At 45.4% G+C, this 18,657-nt stretch overlaps 2 protein-coding genes across 2 annotated transcripts in view; one reads left to right on the top strand and one right to left on the bottom strand.

The window, feature by feature from the left end:
• Positions 1-3,999, top strand: part of SETD6 (SET domain containing 6) — a gene marked incomplete at its 5' end in the record, with an annotated part of 4,262 nt that extends 263 nt beyond the window's left edge. The window contains 6 exons of the mRNA XM_009330380.1: positions 555-696; positions 1,009-1,203; positions 1,379-1,502; positions 1,807-1,987; positions 2,217-2,359; positions 2,885-3,999. Coding sequence (XP_009328655.1) covers positions 555-696; positions 1,009-1,203; positions 1,379-1,502; positions 1,807-1,987; positions 2,217-2,359; positions 2,885-3,196 — 1,097 coding nt within the window. The remainder of the gene's footprint in view (positions 1-554; positions 697-1,008; positions 1,204-1,378; positions 1,503-1,806; positions 1,988-2,216; positions 2,360-2,884) is intronic.
• Positions 4,000-6,305: 2,306 nt separating this feature from the next.
• CNOT1 (CCR4-NOT transcription complex, subunit 1) overlaps positions 6,306-18,657 on the bottom strand; it is a 53,908-nt gene continuing 41,556 nt past the window's right edge. Inside the window, 14 exon segments of the mRNA XM_009330364.1 lie at positions 6,306-6,724; positions 6,870-7,004; positions 7,108-7,240; positions 7,646-7,826; positions 8,929-9,078; positions 10,439-10,612; positions 10,876-10,977; positions 11,449-11,566; positions 11,839-12,002; positions 12,619-12,867; positions 14,984-15,215; positions 16,337-16,506; positions 16,601-16,709; positions 17,315-17,457. Of these exon segments, the coding sequence (XP_009328639.1) occupies positions 6,646-6,724; positions 6,870-7,004; positions 7,108-7,240; positions 7,646-7,826; positions 8,929-9,078; positions 10,439-10,612; positions 10,876-10,977; positions 11,449-11,566; positions 11,839-12,002; positions 12,619-12,867; positions 14,984-15,215; positions 16,337-16,506; positions 16,601-16,709; positions 17,315-17,457 (2,139 nt within the window). The 3' untranslated portion in view covers positions 6,306-6,645.

Here is an 18,657-nt window from a genome sequence, read left to right on the forward strand (position 1 = left end):
TTAAAGGGAAAAAGAAAAAAAATGGGTCTGGGTTAAAGCCCAGGGAAGGTTCCTGCTTTGCAGAGGATGCTGGAGCAGGGAGGTGCAGGGCCGGGAGCCACGGGGCGAGTACCCCATCGCTTCCCTCAGGGAGCCTGGAGCCAGGCCAGGCCGGGGGAAAAGCCCGTTACTGCCCTATCTCTGATCTTTATATGACAACCAGCCCTACCATGGCGCTTCCCTTGAGGCCCAGGACAGACGCTGATAGGAAAAAGAACGGTTTCTTTCTCGCTGAGGGCACCCCAAGCCGCGGGGTGAGGAGGGCGAGGTGGGGGGGGGGGTTCTGGCTCAGCCGTAGCTCCAGAGCAAGCAGCTTCTGGTTCTGCTTCAGCTCGGGACAAACCCAAACCTGGAGAGGTCTTACGGAGTAAAAGCAGAACTCCCCACCCCCAGGCTGAAGACAAGGCAAGGAGGCTTATAGGATCACGCTTTGGTTCTTGGAAGACTTGTTCTCAGAGGGAAGGACCAAAACCTCAGCTCAACTTACGTTTTCTCCATCGTCTGTGGTTCCTTAGCCCAGGAGTCCCTGCAGAGCCAGTCCGGTTGGGTGCCTCTCCTGCTGGCCCTGCTACACGAGTACACAGCCAGCAACTCCCACTGGCAGCCTTATTTCTCCCTCTGGGAGGACTTCAGGAGCCTGGATCACCCCATGTTCTGGTAAGGCGAAACCCAAGCGGGGCTGTGGGGTGGCCCAGTGTGACAGCCGAAGGCGGCGGGGGCTGCTGACCAGGAGTCTTGGGGTTGGATGTGGTCCTACCGCATGACTCCATCCCTCTGTTCTAGCCCTGCGCTGTCAGTGGCAGTAGCCGAGGGGTCCCCCCTACCTGGGGTCGGAGCCAGCTACAGGCATAGCCAGAAAACAGGAATCTGGAGAGCACCAGGAAGCTGAGATTTTGAAGGAGAAAGCAGTTTATAGATCCTTCTCCCTGGGGCAGGTGGAGATAAACCCGCTGTTTTTTCTTGCAACAGGCCTGAAGAAGAGCGGAGAAGGCTCCTGCAGGGCACAGGCATCCCAGAAGCAGTGGACAAGGACCTTGCTAACATCCACCTGGAGTACACCTCCATCATCCTGCCGTTCATGGAGTCCCACCCCAACGTCTTTGACCCCAAGCTGCACACGCTGGAGTTGTACAAGCAGCTGGTGGCATTTGTCATGGCCTACAGGTGAGAAGCGAGGGCTTTGCTCCAACAAGGAGCAAGGGCAAGGAGTAGGACCACAGGAGAGAGTGTAGGCCGTTACTTAAAAGGTTGCAGTTGCACAAGAACTCAAGTATAAGGTGAAGCTTGCCCTGTGCTGCAAGGTGTTAAAACGGGCTTGTCTTCATCTCCCTTGTCTTAGCTTTCAGGAGCCTCTGGAGGAGGAAGATGAAGATGAGAAGGGGCCCAATCCTCCGATGATGGTGCCTGTAGCAGATATTTTGAATCACGTGGCCAACCACAACGCCAACCTGGAATACTCTCCCGTGAGTGCAGAGCTGCTCTGCCAGGCATCAGGGTCTGGTTCCTCTTTGCTGCAAGGCCTCTGGGAGCAGTGGCGCAGCAAGGCTGGCGCTCTGAAGGCAGAGCGGCGCTGCTCACCTGCCAGGACAAGCGAGTCTGGCCTGGGTCTCATTAATACGAAGCTATTTTGCTCAACGTACTCCCCTGCTGCATGCCTGGTTTTAGCTAGGAAGAGCTCAGGGTCATCCGAGCCTCTTTGAAACACCTTGTTTCCGAGCGGTAGGATCACCGCAGCTCTGAGAGCCTCTTTCTCCTCCCTGCTTGCAGCAATGTTTACGAATGGTTACAACACAGCCCGTCGGCAAAGGACAAGAGATCTTCAACACATACGGGCAGATGGCCAACTGGCAGCTCCTACACATGTACGGCTTCGCGGAGCCGTACCCTAGCAACACCAACGACACAGCCGACATCCAGATGGTGACAGTACGCAAGGCGGCACTGCAGCGTGAGTGGCACCCGTAGCCGCTTTGGGAAAGGGTGGGGCAGGGATCTCTCTTAAATAGCGATGTAATGAAACGGGGATGGAGGGCGACTTGAAAAAATAAGCGGGTTCCACGGCATTTCAGGTGCTGGGGTTATGCCTTGGTTTTCTGCCTCCCGTTTCCTCTTCTCCATTCACACCCCCCCCCCCCCAACCCGGGGTGGGTTTTGCAGCTCTGCTGTCTTCGAAACAGGTGCCAAAAGCGAAGCACAGCAGCGGCTGGTCTCAGAGCAGTGGGACTTCTTGTGCCAGCTGGAGATGGTGGGGGAGGAAGGCGCCTTTGTGCTTGGCTGGGATGAGGTGCTGACAGAGGAAGAGCTGTCCACGACCCTGAAGGTAAGCACTGCCGAGTGGTGGAAGAGCTACACAAGGAAGAGCACAGACTAAGCGTACTGCAGCTGTGCAAACCAGCATGCAAAATGGTTCGATGGGGCGGGGGGGGAGCCTGTAATGGCATTTTGGTAGTAACACTCCTGTGTGAAAACTGGTAGAGGATGTGGCTGCCCATCTCCCCAGGCTTCAGGTACTGTCGTCTTCCTCTCCTGAACTAACCATCCACGTGTACTTACGAACTGGTCTTGAATGGCTCCCGGGCTACTGCTGTTCTAGAGAGCTTTGCACCTTTGTAGGTAGCAGTGAGATGTCCTTTAAGACTGTTCCCAACACCCAGGTTTGCTCTCTGAATGTTCTTCTAACCCACAAGTTACTTGTGATTAGGTATCTAAGCCAGTTTTACTCTCTCACCTTTTGCACAGCTGAGGAGTAGCTCACCTGCTCCGTGTGGCTTTAAGACCACTCAGAGAAGAAAGCCTGATGTACTTGCACTGCCAGTGACTTGTCTCTTTGCCTGGGTCATTACAGGTGCTGTGCATGTCAGAAGAAGAATTCAAGGAGTATAAGGAACAAGATGGCTGGGAAGACGACAGTGAGGAAGAGGAAAACTCTACCCTTTCTAATGAGGCTCTCTCCAGACTTAAAACCCCTTGCAAGAAGCTCCTTTATGACAGTGTGCTGCTGACCCTGGAGTCTTACAGGTCAGACTTGAAAGCGGAGCAGGACTTGCTAAATAACAAGGAGGCTTATGAGAAACTGAGTCGAAGGGAGCAGCAAGCTTTGCATGTGCGCTATGGACAGAAAAGGATCTTGCATCAGCTGCTAGAGCTGGTACACTAGAAACCTCGCTGCTGCTGGAAGTGAACTGCCTGGAACTGTGCTCAGGAGGGGAAGGGTCAGCCTTTGGCCGTCTCTTCTACAGCAGCGAGAACAGATGGCAAGATTGAATACGGGCCCACTTGTCCCTCACACGGCACATGGCTTTTTAGCTACCTCTGCATAAACAAAAATACCTTCCACAGCACAGAAGTGGTTTTGGGTGGCTTTACCTTACAGCGAGAGCTCTGGAGCACAACTACCACCTTCTTCTAGAGGACTTAAGAACACCCAGATCTCCTCATGGCTGCTTTAGGAAGGCAGACATACCCTGTCAGAACAAGAAATGGGTTCCCTCATTTAGCATCAGAAATTTAAGGCAAGAACTGCTCCTTGTCCAGATGCAGAGGGCAGAGATCCAGCTGGTAGCTCTTACCTTACAGAGGTTCAGAGTAAGTATCTGGCAGGTGGAGACGCTGACAAACTAAACTCTTCACCTATGCTTTGTTGATACTGAGCATTTTAAAGAGTACAAGCCCACCTGTCTGGTTTTCATGTAGGCTCAGTATAGCAAGATATTTCCTTTTACCTTTATAAAAGGCATTTCTGTATGGGCTTGCGACTACCCTATACAGGAGCAGTTCTGCAGCTGCTGTAGGCTAAGCGTTCGATACACACCCTCCGGTTGATAAAGTTCTTCCTGAACTCAGGCACTGCTCAGCATCACAGTTAGCTATATTAATATTTCCCTCAGCAGTTTCTGCATGACAGAACACTGGAGGTTTGCAGGCCAAGCTATATTTAATAAAGATGATGTTTCTTATCCAGCCAACGCTGTCTACTTCAACAGGGTGCAAAGCCCCATCTAAAAGGGGGGTGATCTTTGCTGCTGCTGCAGTTAGAAATGCTGCGAACAAGCAAACCCCATGTACTCGTGTAGATAAAAGTCAGCTACAGCCCCACCTGCACCGCTGGGGGCCAGGGTGGTTTAACAGTAGCTTTTAAAAATTCCCCTTTTACAGTGGCGTAATGCAGCAGCTGTTTAGAGTCCAGTCTGCCATCTTGGCTCTTCTCTTCCTACAGCAGACTAGATTTCAAACTAGGCACACAGTGGATCAAAAGGTTAGTCTTCATTGCTTAAACATGAAGTGTATTATACCCAGGGCCCCTGCTGGCAAGGACACTGCTCATCCTTGGGGAGCTGACACCAGCACTATTTACTTTGACAGTACCAGCTGCAGGTTCCTTACCTGCTAAGAGAGGATACGAAGTGCAGTAGCCACCCACCATCCTACCAGCGCAACTTGTGTTGCTGGGATCTTGGCTGAGTCCTGTCCACCTTCCACTCCCTCTTTACACCAGCCTAACGGTTCTTAAAGCCTGCAGGGAACCCGCCATGTACAGCAGCATTAGTACAGAACCAGAGAGACCTTTGAGCTTTGAGTCATTAGGACAAGAAGCTCTGCATAAGGTTTCCTAGAGTTAAACAGCAGAAAAAAAACCCACGGCATCTGGACTAGATAAAGAAAAACTGGTTGCTGATAATTCTCCACATCCTAACCCAATACAGGAGGAAGAGTAAACTGGAGTTGCAACACCAGAAACAAAAAAAAATTCCAACTTCAAGAGGCTCAATTTCAGCACAACTGCTGACCTGCCAAACAAATGCCAGGGAATTGTAGGATCTGGCAAGAAAGTACTCCTTTACACACAGGCAACTGAAAAAAACCACTGCCTAGAAACAGGTCACAGATAAGAGAATTCCCCTTGAGCTGCAGTCCACTGGCACAGTTGGCTCAGTGGTCCCCTGGATCTAGTTTTTGCTCTGTGCAGCAAAAGCACAGCCAGGTATGCAATCCCTTAAACCTAAGCAGGAAATCCTGACCTCTCCATCCATACAAGAGCAGTCAATTAGCCTTAACAAACTAGTAATGTTACAGAGCAGTGAAGCTCTATTTCCTAGTATCTGCTAGGTTGCAAGGCATAGGCTAAAGGAGTTTGCAGTATTAGCAACACTGAAGCCACCTATCCTTATTACAGCTAACTAGCAACCTTGCACAGATCCTTGCTGAAGGGAACTATCGTAGCAGGGCACAAGCCATGAGAAACGCAGCTGGTCTGCTGTCTATGCTCTGCACCCCTCCACTGCAAGCAGTCTCCTTTCCAGCACAACTTCGCCAGACAGAAATTCTCCTCGTGAACTTGTAACTAAGGTATTTCTATCTCCACACGACTGTCCTTTCCTTTTGCACTTCAAAGCGAGGCCCGTAACAATTCTCCCCTCTGACCTCAAGCTTAAAAACAAGCTCAGTTGCTCTCAATAGGCAGTGGCCAAAACACACTGGAAAACTGCAGATTTTGGAGGGGTGAAACAGACTTGGAAAGACATCAACTGGCCAGGTAGGATGGAACTGGAGAGAATAAGCACAGTGGCACGTGCTGCATGTCATGACTTTAATGTGTAACTACAGTATGCATACATACAAGAAGTGGGAGAACTAAAGCCCAAGAACTAGAAAGGCTACAAAATACAACACATGGACCAATACTTTACAAAACATTCAAAATCCTTACAAAATGGGCTGTATTGGTCCTTTGGGTTTTTTTTTCCTTTTGGGTTTTTTTTGGGTTTTTTTTTTTGTTTTTTTGTTTTTTTTTGGTTTTTTTACAAACTTACTTATGCTGTGTGGTCACAGGGTGGGAGGCGGGAAAAGGTCTAGATTTAAACCCCCTCCCCTTCCAAAATTTACAAGTGTCAAAAAAAAAAAAAGCTATAGGCCTGGTCTCTGGTTTCTTTACTAAAAACAGCTGACCCTCTCCCAAAGGGCCTGAGGTGTGTCTTCTCCAACAGAAAGGAGGCATTCTCTGAATGCCACTCCACTTGCTGTCTGTCAGCATTTGATGAGGGTGGGGGAAAGCAACCCAGAACCTTAACCCCGCCCTCACCCCCCCCTACTCCATAGTATTCCCATATTCCAAACACATCCACCTTTTTTTTTGTAAAACAACTTAGTGATTTGAAGGTCCCCCATCCACATAAAGAAAAATAAGTTACATAATATTACTGGCTTTTCAATATTCTTTGGGAGTCTGGGAATGTCAGGACAAGGAGGTCTGCCCCAGACAAGTGCTTGGCATCAGCAGCTGCCCCTTTATTACAAGCTGGACAGGCACCAGTTACCCACCTGCCTTTTACACAATTTGCACAAACCCAAAAGTCCAGACAAACGTTTCTGTTCCTTGTATTTACACTAGTTCAAAATGATATTCACAGCATCTTCTGAATTTTGGCCAAAAGTCAAAAATTTGTTTCAAACTTTGGAACGTGCCCACATAGACCGTCACCCAGGGTCTGTTGCGTCTACCCAATCAAGCAGGCTGGGAAGGTCAGGAGGAGCCTTACAGAGTCTTCCGTCAGTCGATGGGACAGGGACCTCCAGGCTGGCACGCTTACGACACAAGATGCAGCTCACCTAACTGGCACCAGTCCCTTCCATTACTTGCTGGGCCTGCTTCTGCCCCATGCAGCACTGTGCAACTGACTGGAACAACCTGAAGACAAGAAGCAACGCAGCGTTAGGTGCGTTTATGGCAGCAAATGGCACTTCCGCTGTGAAGCACCAAAAAACTCGAGGTGCATCTCAGCCCCTGCTTCAGATAGATTGTTTTAGCGATTTTATGGATCAGTTATACTCACTTCTCAATTTCTGGAGCGCAGTGAACAAACTCATGGTTCCAGAACTTAAACGCTGGGTTTTTTATCAGCTCAATGAAGGTAATAAGGAGACCCCAGGGATGAGGCCTATTTACAATCAGTCGTTCCAAGAGAACCCTGAAATCCGAAATTAAAAACAGTTAGAGCTCAAAGATCCAAAATACCCAGGGAAGGAAAGTGAAGGGCTGAATGCCGGCAAGTTAAATGCCTTCCCTCTCACCTAGTGATCTGCTCCTGGATAGCCTCAGTGTTGGCCTCTGCAAACAGGTACAGCATGGTGCAACTGAAGTAGTGGGTGTGACTGTTGGGGTATCGCAGCTGATTGGCAATTGCATTCAAGAAAAGGTACCGGCCTGCAGAAGAGGACCAGTGAGTACATACGGTTTTCCTTCCACAAACACAAAAAGGAATAAAGCAGCAACTAGTATTGCTTAAGGTTAAGGGTTGTGCGCCTGCCTTACGAAGGTACAAGAAGAAACAAAAACAACTGGAGATATAAAAAGCCTTATCAATCCAAGCTGATGGGGCAGCAAGAATTCAATTCCTCTTCATTAAACTTACTTCTCATTCCCCTGAATACCTTGAACATTTGGTTTTAATATTGCTCCTGTATTCAGAATTTAATATTCTAACGCAGCATTACTTACCATGAATTCACTAGCAACTACATGAAATGATCATCTGTATTTCTCACAGCTCAAACAGACAATCTGCTGTTAAATTTGACATCGCATGAACTGGAAGCGTTTCCAGCTCACCTTCAGTGTCCAGGTCTACTGCCAAGTTCTGGAAGATGTCCATGTGAGCTGAGTGGGTAATGGTGCTCATAGAGGGTGTGCTGCCTTTGTTGTGAATGTGCGCAATAGCTTGAGTACCTACGTAGAGCACCAGTGCATTAATCAGCTGGATGTTGTAGCGGTTGCCAGGTTCATTTGATACCTAATAGCGAAGATATGAAAAGCATTAACATTCCATATTCCTTCAGCAATCAAAGGTACAGCATGTACAATAACAGCACCCAACTATCTTCTTGATTATACAGAAGACAACACAGACATCCACAAATTCAGTTTGGCATTTACCCTTTTGTAATATAGTAGTTATATATATTCAAGAGCATCAGCAAAATGTTGACAGACCCAGACAATTTTTATACTCCCTACCTAAAAGAAAAAAAATCAGGTAAAGGCAATCTGAATTCACCAGCAGTGCCAGAGGCGGGCTGAAATGCACACCACCTGCGTGAATGCTTCAGTCTGAGCAATTTTCTGAGAAAGTCCAACTCCATTCCTGAAGTCTGTTGCAAGCCAAACCATGTGGTGTGTTGAACACAGGCAGTTGGCTAACAATTCTGAACTGGGCTTTAGCTAATTTGAAAAAAACCCCCCCCCCCCCCCGCCCCCAAGGCTTGAGCATCCAGATCCATAGATTTCAATAACTAGTAACATGGATCCATTCGGAGCCAAAATTTCATCAGATTCTAAGAAAATGCAGTCAGGTTCAATAAAACCTGTTGAATCTCAGACAATGCCTAGATAAACAGTGCTGGAGTTGTGTGATGGAAGCCACAAGACTCTTCATCACCCAATGGTTGAGGACAAAAAAAAAAGGAAGCTTGGTGCAATCAGCTCTGACTACATTCTTCACTAAAGATTTGCAAGGTTGTGCACTAGAGACGTGCAAGCAGAAGAGTCAAAGTTTTAGATAACCTTACATTTTCACTCACACGAGCACTTGGCAGCTCATGTAGATAAAACCAACTGCTTTTAAATTAGATCATTTTAGGGTTGTTAAAGTCAACATTCCTCTTTCCTTAAATTCCACCTGGCTGAAACTACTTAACACAGACTTAAACATCCTGCTAGGGAGTGGGAGAGGAAATATTCAGAGAAGTGTGCGTTTTAAGACACTTTTTTACTGCCTGGAACACATGCTTGCTACACACCAACAAAATTCCTGCAAGAAAGGAGGGTGACTCAGCCAACGAGATCATTTGTCCCACACTATTTAAATCCAGCATCCTCAGAAACCAGCCACTCACTTGTAGGTTGCTGCGCAAGTCAGACAAAAAAGTGACTGGAGACCGGGTTTTGAGATAGGAATCCAAGTCTTTCTTGAACTGAGGTGGCATCACTCCAGTGAAATTTGTGAGTATTCGTGGAGCAATATTAATCTCACTTAACATGTCCACCTGTTGAGAGAAATCCCAGTCAGCTAAATCATAAGCAATCCTGAAGGAACAAATTGCAAAAGCAGATCTGCATATTACATCAACTACCGCTGTTGATTGCTTTTTCCTACCAGCAATGAAGAGGAAACACTAGGCTTTTGCAGATTTCCAAAAAAACTTGGTCTTTAACGTGCAAACTTATTAGATGACTGTCTCAAAGAATTGAGAGTAGAGGATAAAAGAGTTCAAGGACGAAGGTGTAGGAGAATTCAGCCTTTGAAGTCTCCCTATCTACACTCAAGACAGTTTGGTAGTACAAACATCCACATAAGTCAAGAACAGCCTTCTTCAATCTCAAGAAGTGCTAACTGAATGAGTGTTGCAGCTTCACTCCCATTACCCTGCACAGCTTAGGCAATGAAGAGTAATAGGACAATGCTTTAGCAGTGTGAGAAAGCTTGCTCCCGATCGTTCCACGACAAGGAGACTGGCGCATGCCCTAAGATTTAACTAGGTAACATTAACACTTCTCAAAGTCTCTCCCCATTATGCAAGAGGCTTGCTTCAGAATGATGGTTTATCTCATTATTTTCAAGATAAGATGGTGTCCGTGTTTCTCATCATAAAGCATTTACAATTACATAGTGCTTGGACACCAGCTCTTCAACAATTAGTTAACTGAACTCCAGTCCCCACGCATCCTGCAGAGCGCAAACTGTATCATCCAGCATGAGCTGCACAAAACTGAGACAAGAACTGTTGGCAGAACTTTCAAACAGGTTTGCTTCAGCAAAGCCACAACGAATGTTTCAAGTAGTCTGTTTTTCAGTGATAAATGAGACAGTAAAATGATAGAGATGCCCTTGCCCCAACACTGTGTGCCAGTCAGATCTAGGAACACCATGAAGTCAGTCTCCCTTTGGAAACAGAAAAGCCCTCTGGCTTTCCACGCAAAAGCTAGGTTCTCGATGCAGTTCTCGTGTAAACGGCCTGTCCTTTCAGGTTGAACCTGCAAAGACCTTGCAAGCAAGCTAAGTATTTATGGCTGCCAACAAAGCCACAAAGACCAGAGCCAAGCGTTACGCTTCCAGCTGCGACAAATTTCATACAGGACAAGGACTGCATCCCATTCTGTATGGAAACTGTCAAACATCAAGCATTACAAACATAATGGAAACCTACGTGCTTTAAAAAAATGCCGTTCTGCTAGCTGCTATGTCACTTAAGTTTCAAATTACCTGTTAACTTTTGAATGGTTGCATTAATTCAAGTATCAGTTAAGTTGTTCCCAGAATTTCACAGCCTCTGCCAAAAACACTGGATAAAGAGTATTTGGAGCATAAAAGCTTCCCATTATCAATCTCATGAAAATAAGTCCTACCTTTAGATTGGGGGTGAAAGGGTCTGGAAGCCTCATGTTCCGTGGGAAGGCACTCAGGATCAGATTCCTTAGCTGAATACAGTTAGGTGGGATCACATCACAGAACCCATAGTGGTAGTCACAAAGAAATTCTGGGAAATCGTGCAACAAGACCAGCAACACACGCAGAGTGCCCTGTGAAATAGTATAATGTAAAAGAGGTGTGTAACTGCTGAAACTGCCCAAGAGCTTGCAGAGCCATCCTTCTATGTCACGTGGTTAACATTAACAGGAAGAAATTAATTTGGGAAGGTAGCCTGTTTCTGTCCCACACCGGATTTGCGTTTAACTAAGAAATAAGTTATAAGAGAACAGTAAATCCTATTTTGCTACCACAACACCTCTACTTTCAGACAACGTTGGTTGGAAGGAGCATCTATTAGCTGACATTTTTTTACCTTGTAAAGAATTTGCATAGGTTTGGTGAGTTCCACATTTCTAAGGAAAGGAGCCAAGTACTTGAAGAGATCGATCAGTAACTGGGCATACATAGGCCAACCCTGTCAAGAAAAAAAACAGCAGGTGGAAAACGTGCAGTGAAGAGCAGTTATCTTAAGTCCAAAGCTATAATTAGATTGGTCTTCATATAAACCTGGACTGAAGTTACATCCTACTGCTAGCTCTAGCAGTGAGTGCAGCACAGCTCATTTCAAGGGCTTTAGCTGCACGTCATATGCTACGGGTGTTTCCAGAACACTCGACATGCCGTACTGAGTTGACAGTCTTTGGTCTAGACTACAGCTCTTCCAGACTTTGACAAAGGCATGTTTATTAAATTCAATTCACCCTATATTCAATAGTTTATTGACACAGAGACTCCCCTCCATGCAGTTAGGTTACTGTGGATATGGAAGACAACAAAAACAGAACAGCCATGCTACTAGTGCACTTCGAGAGATGTGAAACAGCACCACACCAGATAAGCATCCGTGTGAGCTTTTTAATTCAGAAGAGATAAACTGCAGCCACACCTTCTGCTGTGGTGTATGTGCCAGCATTCTTGCAATAAATATCCGATGGGAGATCAGTTCCAGCCAGGCATAAACAAAACCTGGCGCTTTTGTAGGCCTCAGGATGTGAAATGTGTTACTGAAAGAAAAGTTAGAGCAGGTTAGAAGTGCACAGCAATAAGATTGCTTTTCATAACGTTGAGGGAAAACATACACAGCCATACAAGGCATTTAGCATCTTGGGTTTTACCAATCAACTTCCTCAAAACAAGCAAGTGGACAGTCTATAGGAGAACCAGTTATTCCGGATGTGATTAAGCCACCACAAAGGAACAGTCAGATAGCCTTTAGATGAAAAATCTTGATCCTACCAGGAAACGATGAACATTGTGGCCAATCTCAAATACATACCAGAAAGCCGTTAGTGTCTGGAAGTTGATGGTCTCCAGCACATGCTCAGGAGCATTCAATTCCAACAGTAACATGATGAAAATGCGATGGTAAGGAAGCTGCTGAAACTCACTCTGCCGAACATCATGGTCTTGCAGAAGAACTCCCACCACAATACCGAGAACCTAAAGAGATCAAGACATTTCAGTGGTGACAGCAAGAATTACTTTGCAATAAGATATATCTATATTTGAATACAGATAATACTTTAACCATCAGTAAAAAAACCCAAACCCAGTAGATTCTAACAAGAACAAAAAATTCTAGTTATTGCAAGCATTACGTAAATTAGTATTATAATCTGTATCAGCAGCTCCCAACCACTATACTTTGCTCCCCCTGTCCCATGGATCACAGTCACAATGACTGGGCAGTGTTGGAAGATCTTAACTCCCTTAGCCATAAACTAAGTAGCGTAAGAGTATAGGCAAGGCCCTCACAAAATCAAGGCAGACACCCAGGAATCACCAACCTTAAAACACACTTTCTAATGCCTCAAAAGAACAGCAGCTGACTCTTCATTTCAAGGCACAAAGGTGAGTTTCAGGTTTGTTTGATATGAAATCTTTGTGAACAAGAAAGCCACTTGGCATCCTGATGCTCCTTCAGCGACCAACCCATTAAAGTCCTCATCTGATACTTCAGCAGTAGCCTGCATTAAGGTCTACATTTCCCATTTATCAGCAAAGGTACACCCGATTATGCACTTTAAATGCAGTGAGTACAAAAAGGGTTCCCAACCTTATTCAGGAGGTTGATCTTTGTAACTGTGTTGGTTGCCTCCCCTGAGTGCTTCACTAGCAGTGCAATAAGTCGCACGAAGGCATCCAGATTGTGGTAGCACTTGGCTCGAATCATAGTGGGGTTGGCAGCAGGATTATGCTGTTGCTCAGCCTGAGCACGATAGCTGATTTCAACACACATTTCGGTGCAAAGACGGAAAAAACGGGTGATCAGGTCATCTGTTTTCAGGATTCCTTGCTGGTGCATCTATCCGGGAAAGGAAAACACCTTAGAACCGTAACCACGGAAAGTTCATTTTACAACTTATTTCAAACAACACACACTTTACAAAGCACCCACCTTGCCTGGCATAATTAATTTTTACCACGCTCTCAAAAGAGATGGGTAGCAAGCTCTCTCTGCTACTTTTCCCCCAGGATGAATATTTTCAAAGCAACTTGAGGGTGGCAACACAATTTTAGCAAAGACGTTTACTCCCAAATAGTCTTTTTGATCCCAATTCTTTTCAACCATCAGCATAGCTGAGGAGCCTGTTTCAGTATCAGTTCTGCCACCAGCACTCAACCTTGCATGAAGGACAGCAAGAGGCAGCAGCAGTTCAGTCTGTCAGGCCTTTAGCAGCCCACACAGGGTGTACAAGCTCTGGGAAGGGCAGACTTCAGCTACGAGCTCAGGAACCATCACTACTTTGCAGCAACGTTCTGCAGAAGCAAACTGCATTTGGAGAGTGAATTTGCCTTACAGGAACATTACATGCAGAGAAAGACTGGGTGGGCTTGTTTGGTTTTTTTTTTTTTTGCACCGGGGAGTTGTTTTTAATAACACACATATTAAAAAAGAGACCTCCTTTTATTTGTTACCCACAGTATTAAAACCATCAAAATGAAACAAATTACACTGCAGGAAACCTCTGGGTTTTGAATAAAGCATCTTACTTCTAAACTCCTATTGCACAGACATGAAGCTATATTAACAGCATAATCGCTAACTCTTGGAGAACTTCTAGTACTTCTGGAGAAACTTTTTTTTCAAAAAGGAATTCGAAGTTCTATGCTCCAGACTAGTGGAAAGGAAGCCACACTTAATTTAAGCAGCCAAAATTATGACCATTTAAGTTCAGCAATTAAACCTTGTTTAATGCAGTTATTACAAAATACTCCTTTAAAACCCATAGCTAAAGCCTGTAAGGAAAAAGTTATACATAAACACTGCACTTCGATATATTTCAATTGCTATTTCAAATCTGATCAAGTATGTACAAAAGGTAAGCAAACAAGTGTGATAGGAGTGAAGCAGGACACAAGTGCATTCAGTATTTGAGTATACTATACTGAAGTATGCTTTATAAGCATACTTTAAGGTTAAAAAGAGTGAGGTCCCATGAAGAGGTAGAATTTTTTTTAAAAAGTGGGTTTAACACAAGAGCCATTAAAATAATTCAAAAAAGGTGCTATCCAGTAGAAGTCAAGCCAACAGAAAGCTGGCTACGAGCCAGTACACGAGGTCACTAAGGTCACATGAAAAAATCACTGCATCAGTCAAGATCTTTATGCATACTTTGTAGCTTGAACTTCTTTTCATTAGTAGCTGCCAAATCTGTAGCATTTCTGTGGTATTACGCAGAAATTTAAGGAGAACACAATGCAAATAGACTAAGTCAGGGGCTTCCTTGCAGCTGCAGTCAAGGAGCTGCCAGGACACAGTTTTAGGAAGATGGCTGCAGATTTATAGGGAGTTTGTTAGCCTCAGCAGCCCAACATGTGTGGTATCTCCCTTCTCAATCACACCTGGAAGGCAGATGTGTGCTGTTCATCACACCTGTTAAGGTGCCCTGGAGTGAAATGTTGGAGGCCATTTAAATTTAGGCAGCACTTTAGCTAATGAAGTTTCAAGTTGTTCCTCACTCTAATGATTCCAGTTAGAAGAAGGATTCCCTTGTTCACGTGGTCTGAAACAATTCACCTGCATCTCTACCTATTAGCAATTTCCTCCTGTAGGCTGTCGGAGCTTTTACTGTTACCCATAAGGAGCAACACTAGTCAAGCTTCATTACACAGAGCATGTCAGAGCCATTCCCAACAGCTGTCTCAGCTGAAGTTCTTTTCCCACCAGACTTATCCCAAAACTTATGGTCTGGACTGACAGCTTGTTGCTACAGTATCTGAAGAACATGATTTGGGGAAGGGTAGGGGTTTCTACAGAATTTTACCATCAAAACCAGACAAAATTTTGATAGTCAACTGCCATACACCTGAAAGTTTCAAAAGGATGCCTAACATGGGTTATAACACTGCTTTAAAATGGAGGGCATCACACCCTACTTATGTTGAATAAAAAGCACCTTTCTTTCCAAAAGCTCTACCTGTCCAACAAACGCAGAGAATGCTTTGGTACTGTCACGGCCTGCTGCAGCTGAATGGTAGAGGTTCACCCACTCCCGCAGCAGGTATTCTGCCTTCTCCCTCAGACCTGGCGGATCATCATACTCAGAGGCTTGGGAAATTCCCGAATGCATCATGAAATTGGGACCTCCGTGAGCACGGTCAATCATGGCTTCGTAGTTTGATCGGACCACTTCCATCAGCTGGGGTAATCTGATGCAACAGACCAGAGCGAGATCTGGGTTAGAATTTCTCCTCCCCCAGAAGGTGTGGGAACTGGAAGCTCAGTCAAATATAGTTGGAAAAAAGCAAATTATTTCTTATACTAAATCTTCGTATCTTCCAGTCCTCACTGGAATAGCAGAAATAAGTCATGAAAGCAGACACATTTATGATGAAAGAAGGAACACTGAAGTCATGCAAGCTTTGAAGTTCCACTCCAATTCACACAGCAGTGTGCTGCAACAAAGCACCACAAGTACTCAAAATAGCTTCGCTTTCGCAGACTTTGGAAGTGCTAAAATGCTCTGAGACAGTGAGATGCCAGTGCTGAACAGCCTCACTGGGGCACTAAATCTGGCTGCAGTGAAAGTCAAGTCATACGGCGAAGACAGTCTACCCACACCAACTGCAGAGGAAAGGACCTTTGTTTCGGGACCTCCCACTAGCAGTTGTCTTGGTAGTGGCAGCCACTGCCCCCCCCACCAGCCAGCTGCTGGTTGCTCTCACAGCAAACTGGAGTTCTCCAAGCTCCAATCCATGTCTTGCTCAAACCCAGAAGCAATTGCTTCCACCTCGGTAACAGGAGGCCTGCAAGTCCCACAGATACTTCCAGATGCTGTGGCAACATTTGCAGCACAGTTATCTGCTAGTGGATACACAAGCCATGTGAGATTGGTGGATGATTGCTTTGTAGATTCTAAACAAAGCTGTCTGAAGAAACAGAAAGGATTCTCTAATTCGATGAATTGCTTGTGATTAACAACCAACCATATTAACACCTAGGTATTTAAACAGGTAAGAATACTGCCTAAACTAGAGATAAAGCAGGAATTCAAGCGAGTTTCTCACAGTACCACAGCATTTTGGAGCACAGTGCATAGAAAGATTTTCCCACTCAAGCATTCAGTTTGACATCATGCTGCAGCTGCCTCCGTTTTGGCATAAAATCAGCACAATTACATTAGAGTGACAGTTTAAACTAACATAGGACTGCAGCCCTAGAGAAAGCTTAAAGCTGTATGATTGAATGGTATGAGACATTGCCTATATAACATTTCAAATCATAAATGAGCATGAGAGAAGTAATATATTGCACAGTATTTCAATCTCACCCTTCCGGGGCGTTTCCTCTGGAATGAGCATTAATCCTCATGAGTGTCTCAATTGTGTGAAACAGATCTGCCTCTGTTATGTGGGCAACACTTCTCTCATCCACCAACAGGATCTTTACCAGCTGCATGGCAAATGCCACAGCCATGTAGTTCAAGCCATTCTCCATTGACTGTCAACATGAAAAAGGCAATTCAAGTTCAGCCACATATCTTACAATGGACTGACCATAACTCTTCTCCTCCAAAAGAGCAGGTTCCCTTTACCTGAGCCAAGTGAAGGTCATACTGCTGCATGTTAACAAGGTGATTGCGGATTAGCAGCTCCACAGCTTCCACGTTGTACTTGTACTCATCTCTGCATTCAATCAGGCACCTGAAGAATTGGACTTCTTTTAACAAGTGTACTTAAACAACACAGTTCAAGCGAAGCAACTCAAATCTAACACTTCAGAAACTGTGCCATTCACTGTGATTCATGACTCAGCTCCAAAAGAAGCCTCTTCTAGAGCATTCTCTAAGGTAATGTTTGAGTTCAGGAACTGTCACCAGCCTCAAGCATCTGTTGCCCTGCACCACTGGTCACAACAGCCCTTCAAGAGCTTCGGTTTATTCAGCATAAGAAGCCTCTCTTCTGAGGACAAAGTAGCATATCCATCTAGCTGAAGCACTAATGCTTCTGCTGCAAGCATATACCATGTCACCTAGTTTCTGACAGCATGTAGAGACATTCTCTATAAAAAGAGAAAAAAAACCCAAGAGCATCTTTAATGCTTAATTCCATTAAAGATTCCTATCATGTTCTAGGATGAAGCAGCATTATCAGAAGATCTAGTTACTTTTGACAAAAAAGCTAGTTATTTTTTGTCTGTCCAAATTGCAGCAATGCAAAATACTAACAGGCAAGTGATTCAGAATAACACAGTAACTCCCAAAAGATGATGAAAGCTACATCCATTTTCCTGTTGTCTCATAACTGACCTAGTAATTTGTTTATTACACCACGGAGATCCATACGCACGGCCGTCCTGCAGAGCCTTCAGCACAAGCAGATGACACTCACGATAGCGAAGCAGGAGGTCAGCATCTGCCCCACTGGTGGCATCCAGTAAGCCCTCTACAGCCTAGAACAGATGCAACCTGTTAGCAGAGGAAAAAACAAGTCCTCTTCCAAATCTTCTGCAAATTAGATCAGCAAGAGTTATCACCAGAAGACTCAACAGACATGCAAAAAACAATTCAGTTATTGTGCTGACCCCTTGATAAGGCTATGTGAGATTTTACCAGCTACTACGGCGTCTACACATTCACTGTACACAGCTGGACTACCACAAACAAGCCTATGGTCTCACTGTGCCCCACTGGCTTTATATGTGCACCAAGCAGTATGAAAGACCACATCAGTTTGTGCTGCAGCTTCTGAAAGTCAATGCCTCCACACGAGCAATTATGCTTACGGCTCATGAAAAACTACATGAAAGAAAATTTACAGAACCTGCCAGAGGTCAGCTATCAGGTTCTTTAGACAGACAGCTGCAGCACTCAGATGCATCTGGGCTCTTCTATAGCAAATGGAAGTGAGTCTTTTACAGTGGCAGCACAATTCACATGGTCAAGCCCTAGTCAGGACTAGATCCTTTAGTAGGTATGAGCACTGTCAGTCGAGAACAAAGAGCCTCCCTCCATTTTCCAGTTACTTTTCATTTGCCACCGTTCTTGGATCCTCGTGCAGACAGCTCAGTATCCTTCCACTATACTCAAAATGGATTCTTCTCCACATCTATCACTATACTTTGCACTACTACACAGGCACTGATGCCAGCTCAGCTCACGGGGCTCACTGCAACAGTCCCCACCTGGTATAGTCTACTGCTTCTGGCTGGGATGGAGTTGGTTTTCTTCACAGCAGCCCATATGGTGCTGCGCTTTGGATTTGTGCTGAAACAGTGTTGACAACGCACCAGTGTTTTGCCAATTGCTGAACAGCACTTGCACAGCACCAAGGCTTTCTCTTTCCCACTCTGCCTCCCCCACCAGTGAGTAGGCTGGGGATGGGCAAGAGGTTGGGAAGCAACACAGCCAGGACAGCTGATCCAAACTGAATAAAGGGATTATTCCATACCATATGACATCATGCCCAGCAATAAAAGCTCAGGGAAAGGAGGATGAAGGGGGGCATTCATGGTTATGATGTTTGCCTTCCCAAGCGAATGTTACACACACTGAAGCCCTGCTTTCCAAAGGAGTAGCTAGACATCTGCCTGCTGATGGGAAGTATTGATTTTTTTTTTTTGCTTTGTTTGTGCACACAGCTTCTGCTTTCC

Source organism: Pygoscelis adeliae, unplaced genomic scaffold (assembly GCF_000699105.1).
Source record: "Pygoscelis adeliae isolate BGI_AS28 unplaced genomic scaffold, ASM69910v1 Scaffold458, whole genome shotgun sequence".
In the NCBI taxonomy this organism is placed as follows: Eukaryota; Metazoa; Chordata; class Aves; order Sphenisciformes; family Spheniscidae; genus Pygoscelis; species Pygoscelis adeliae.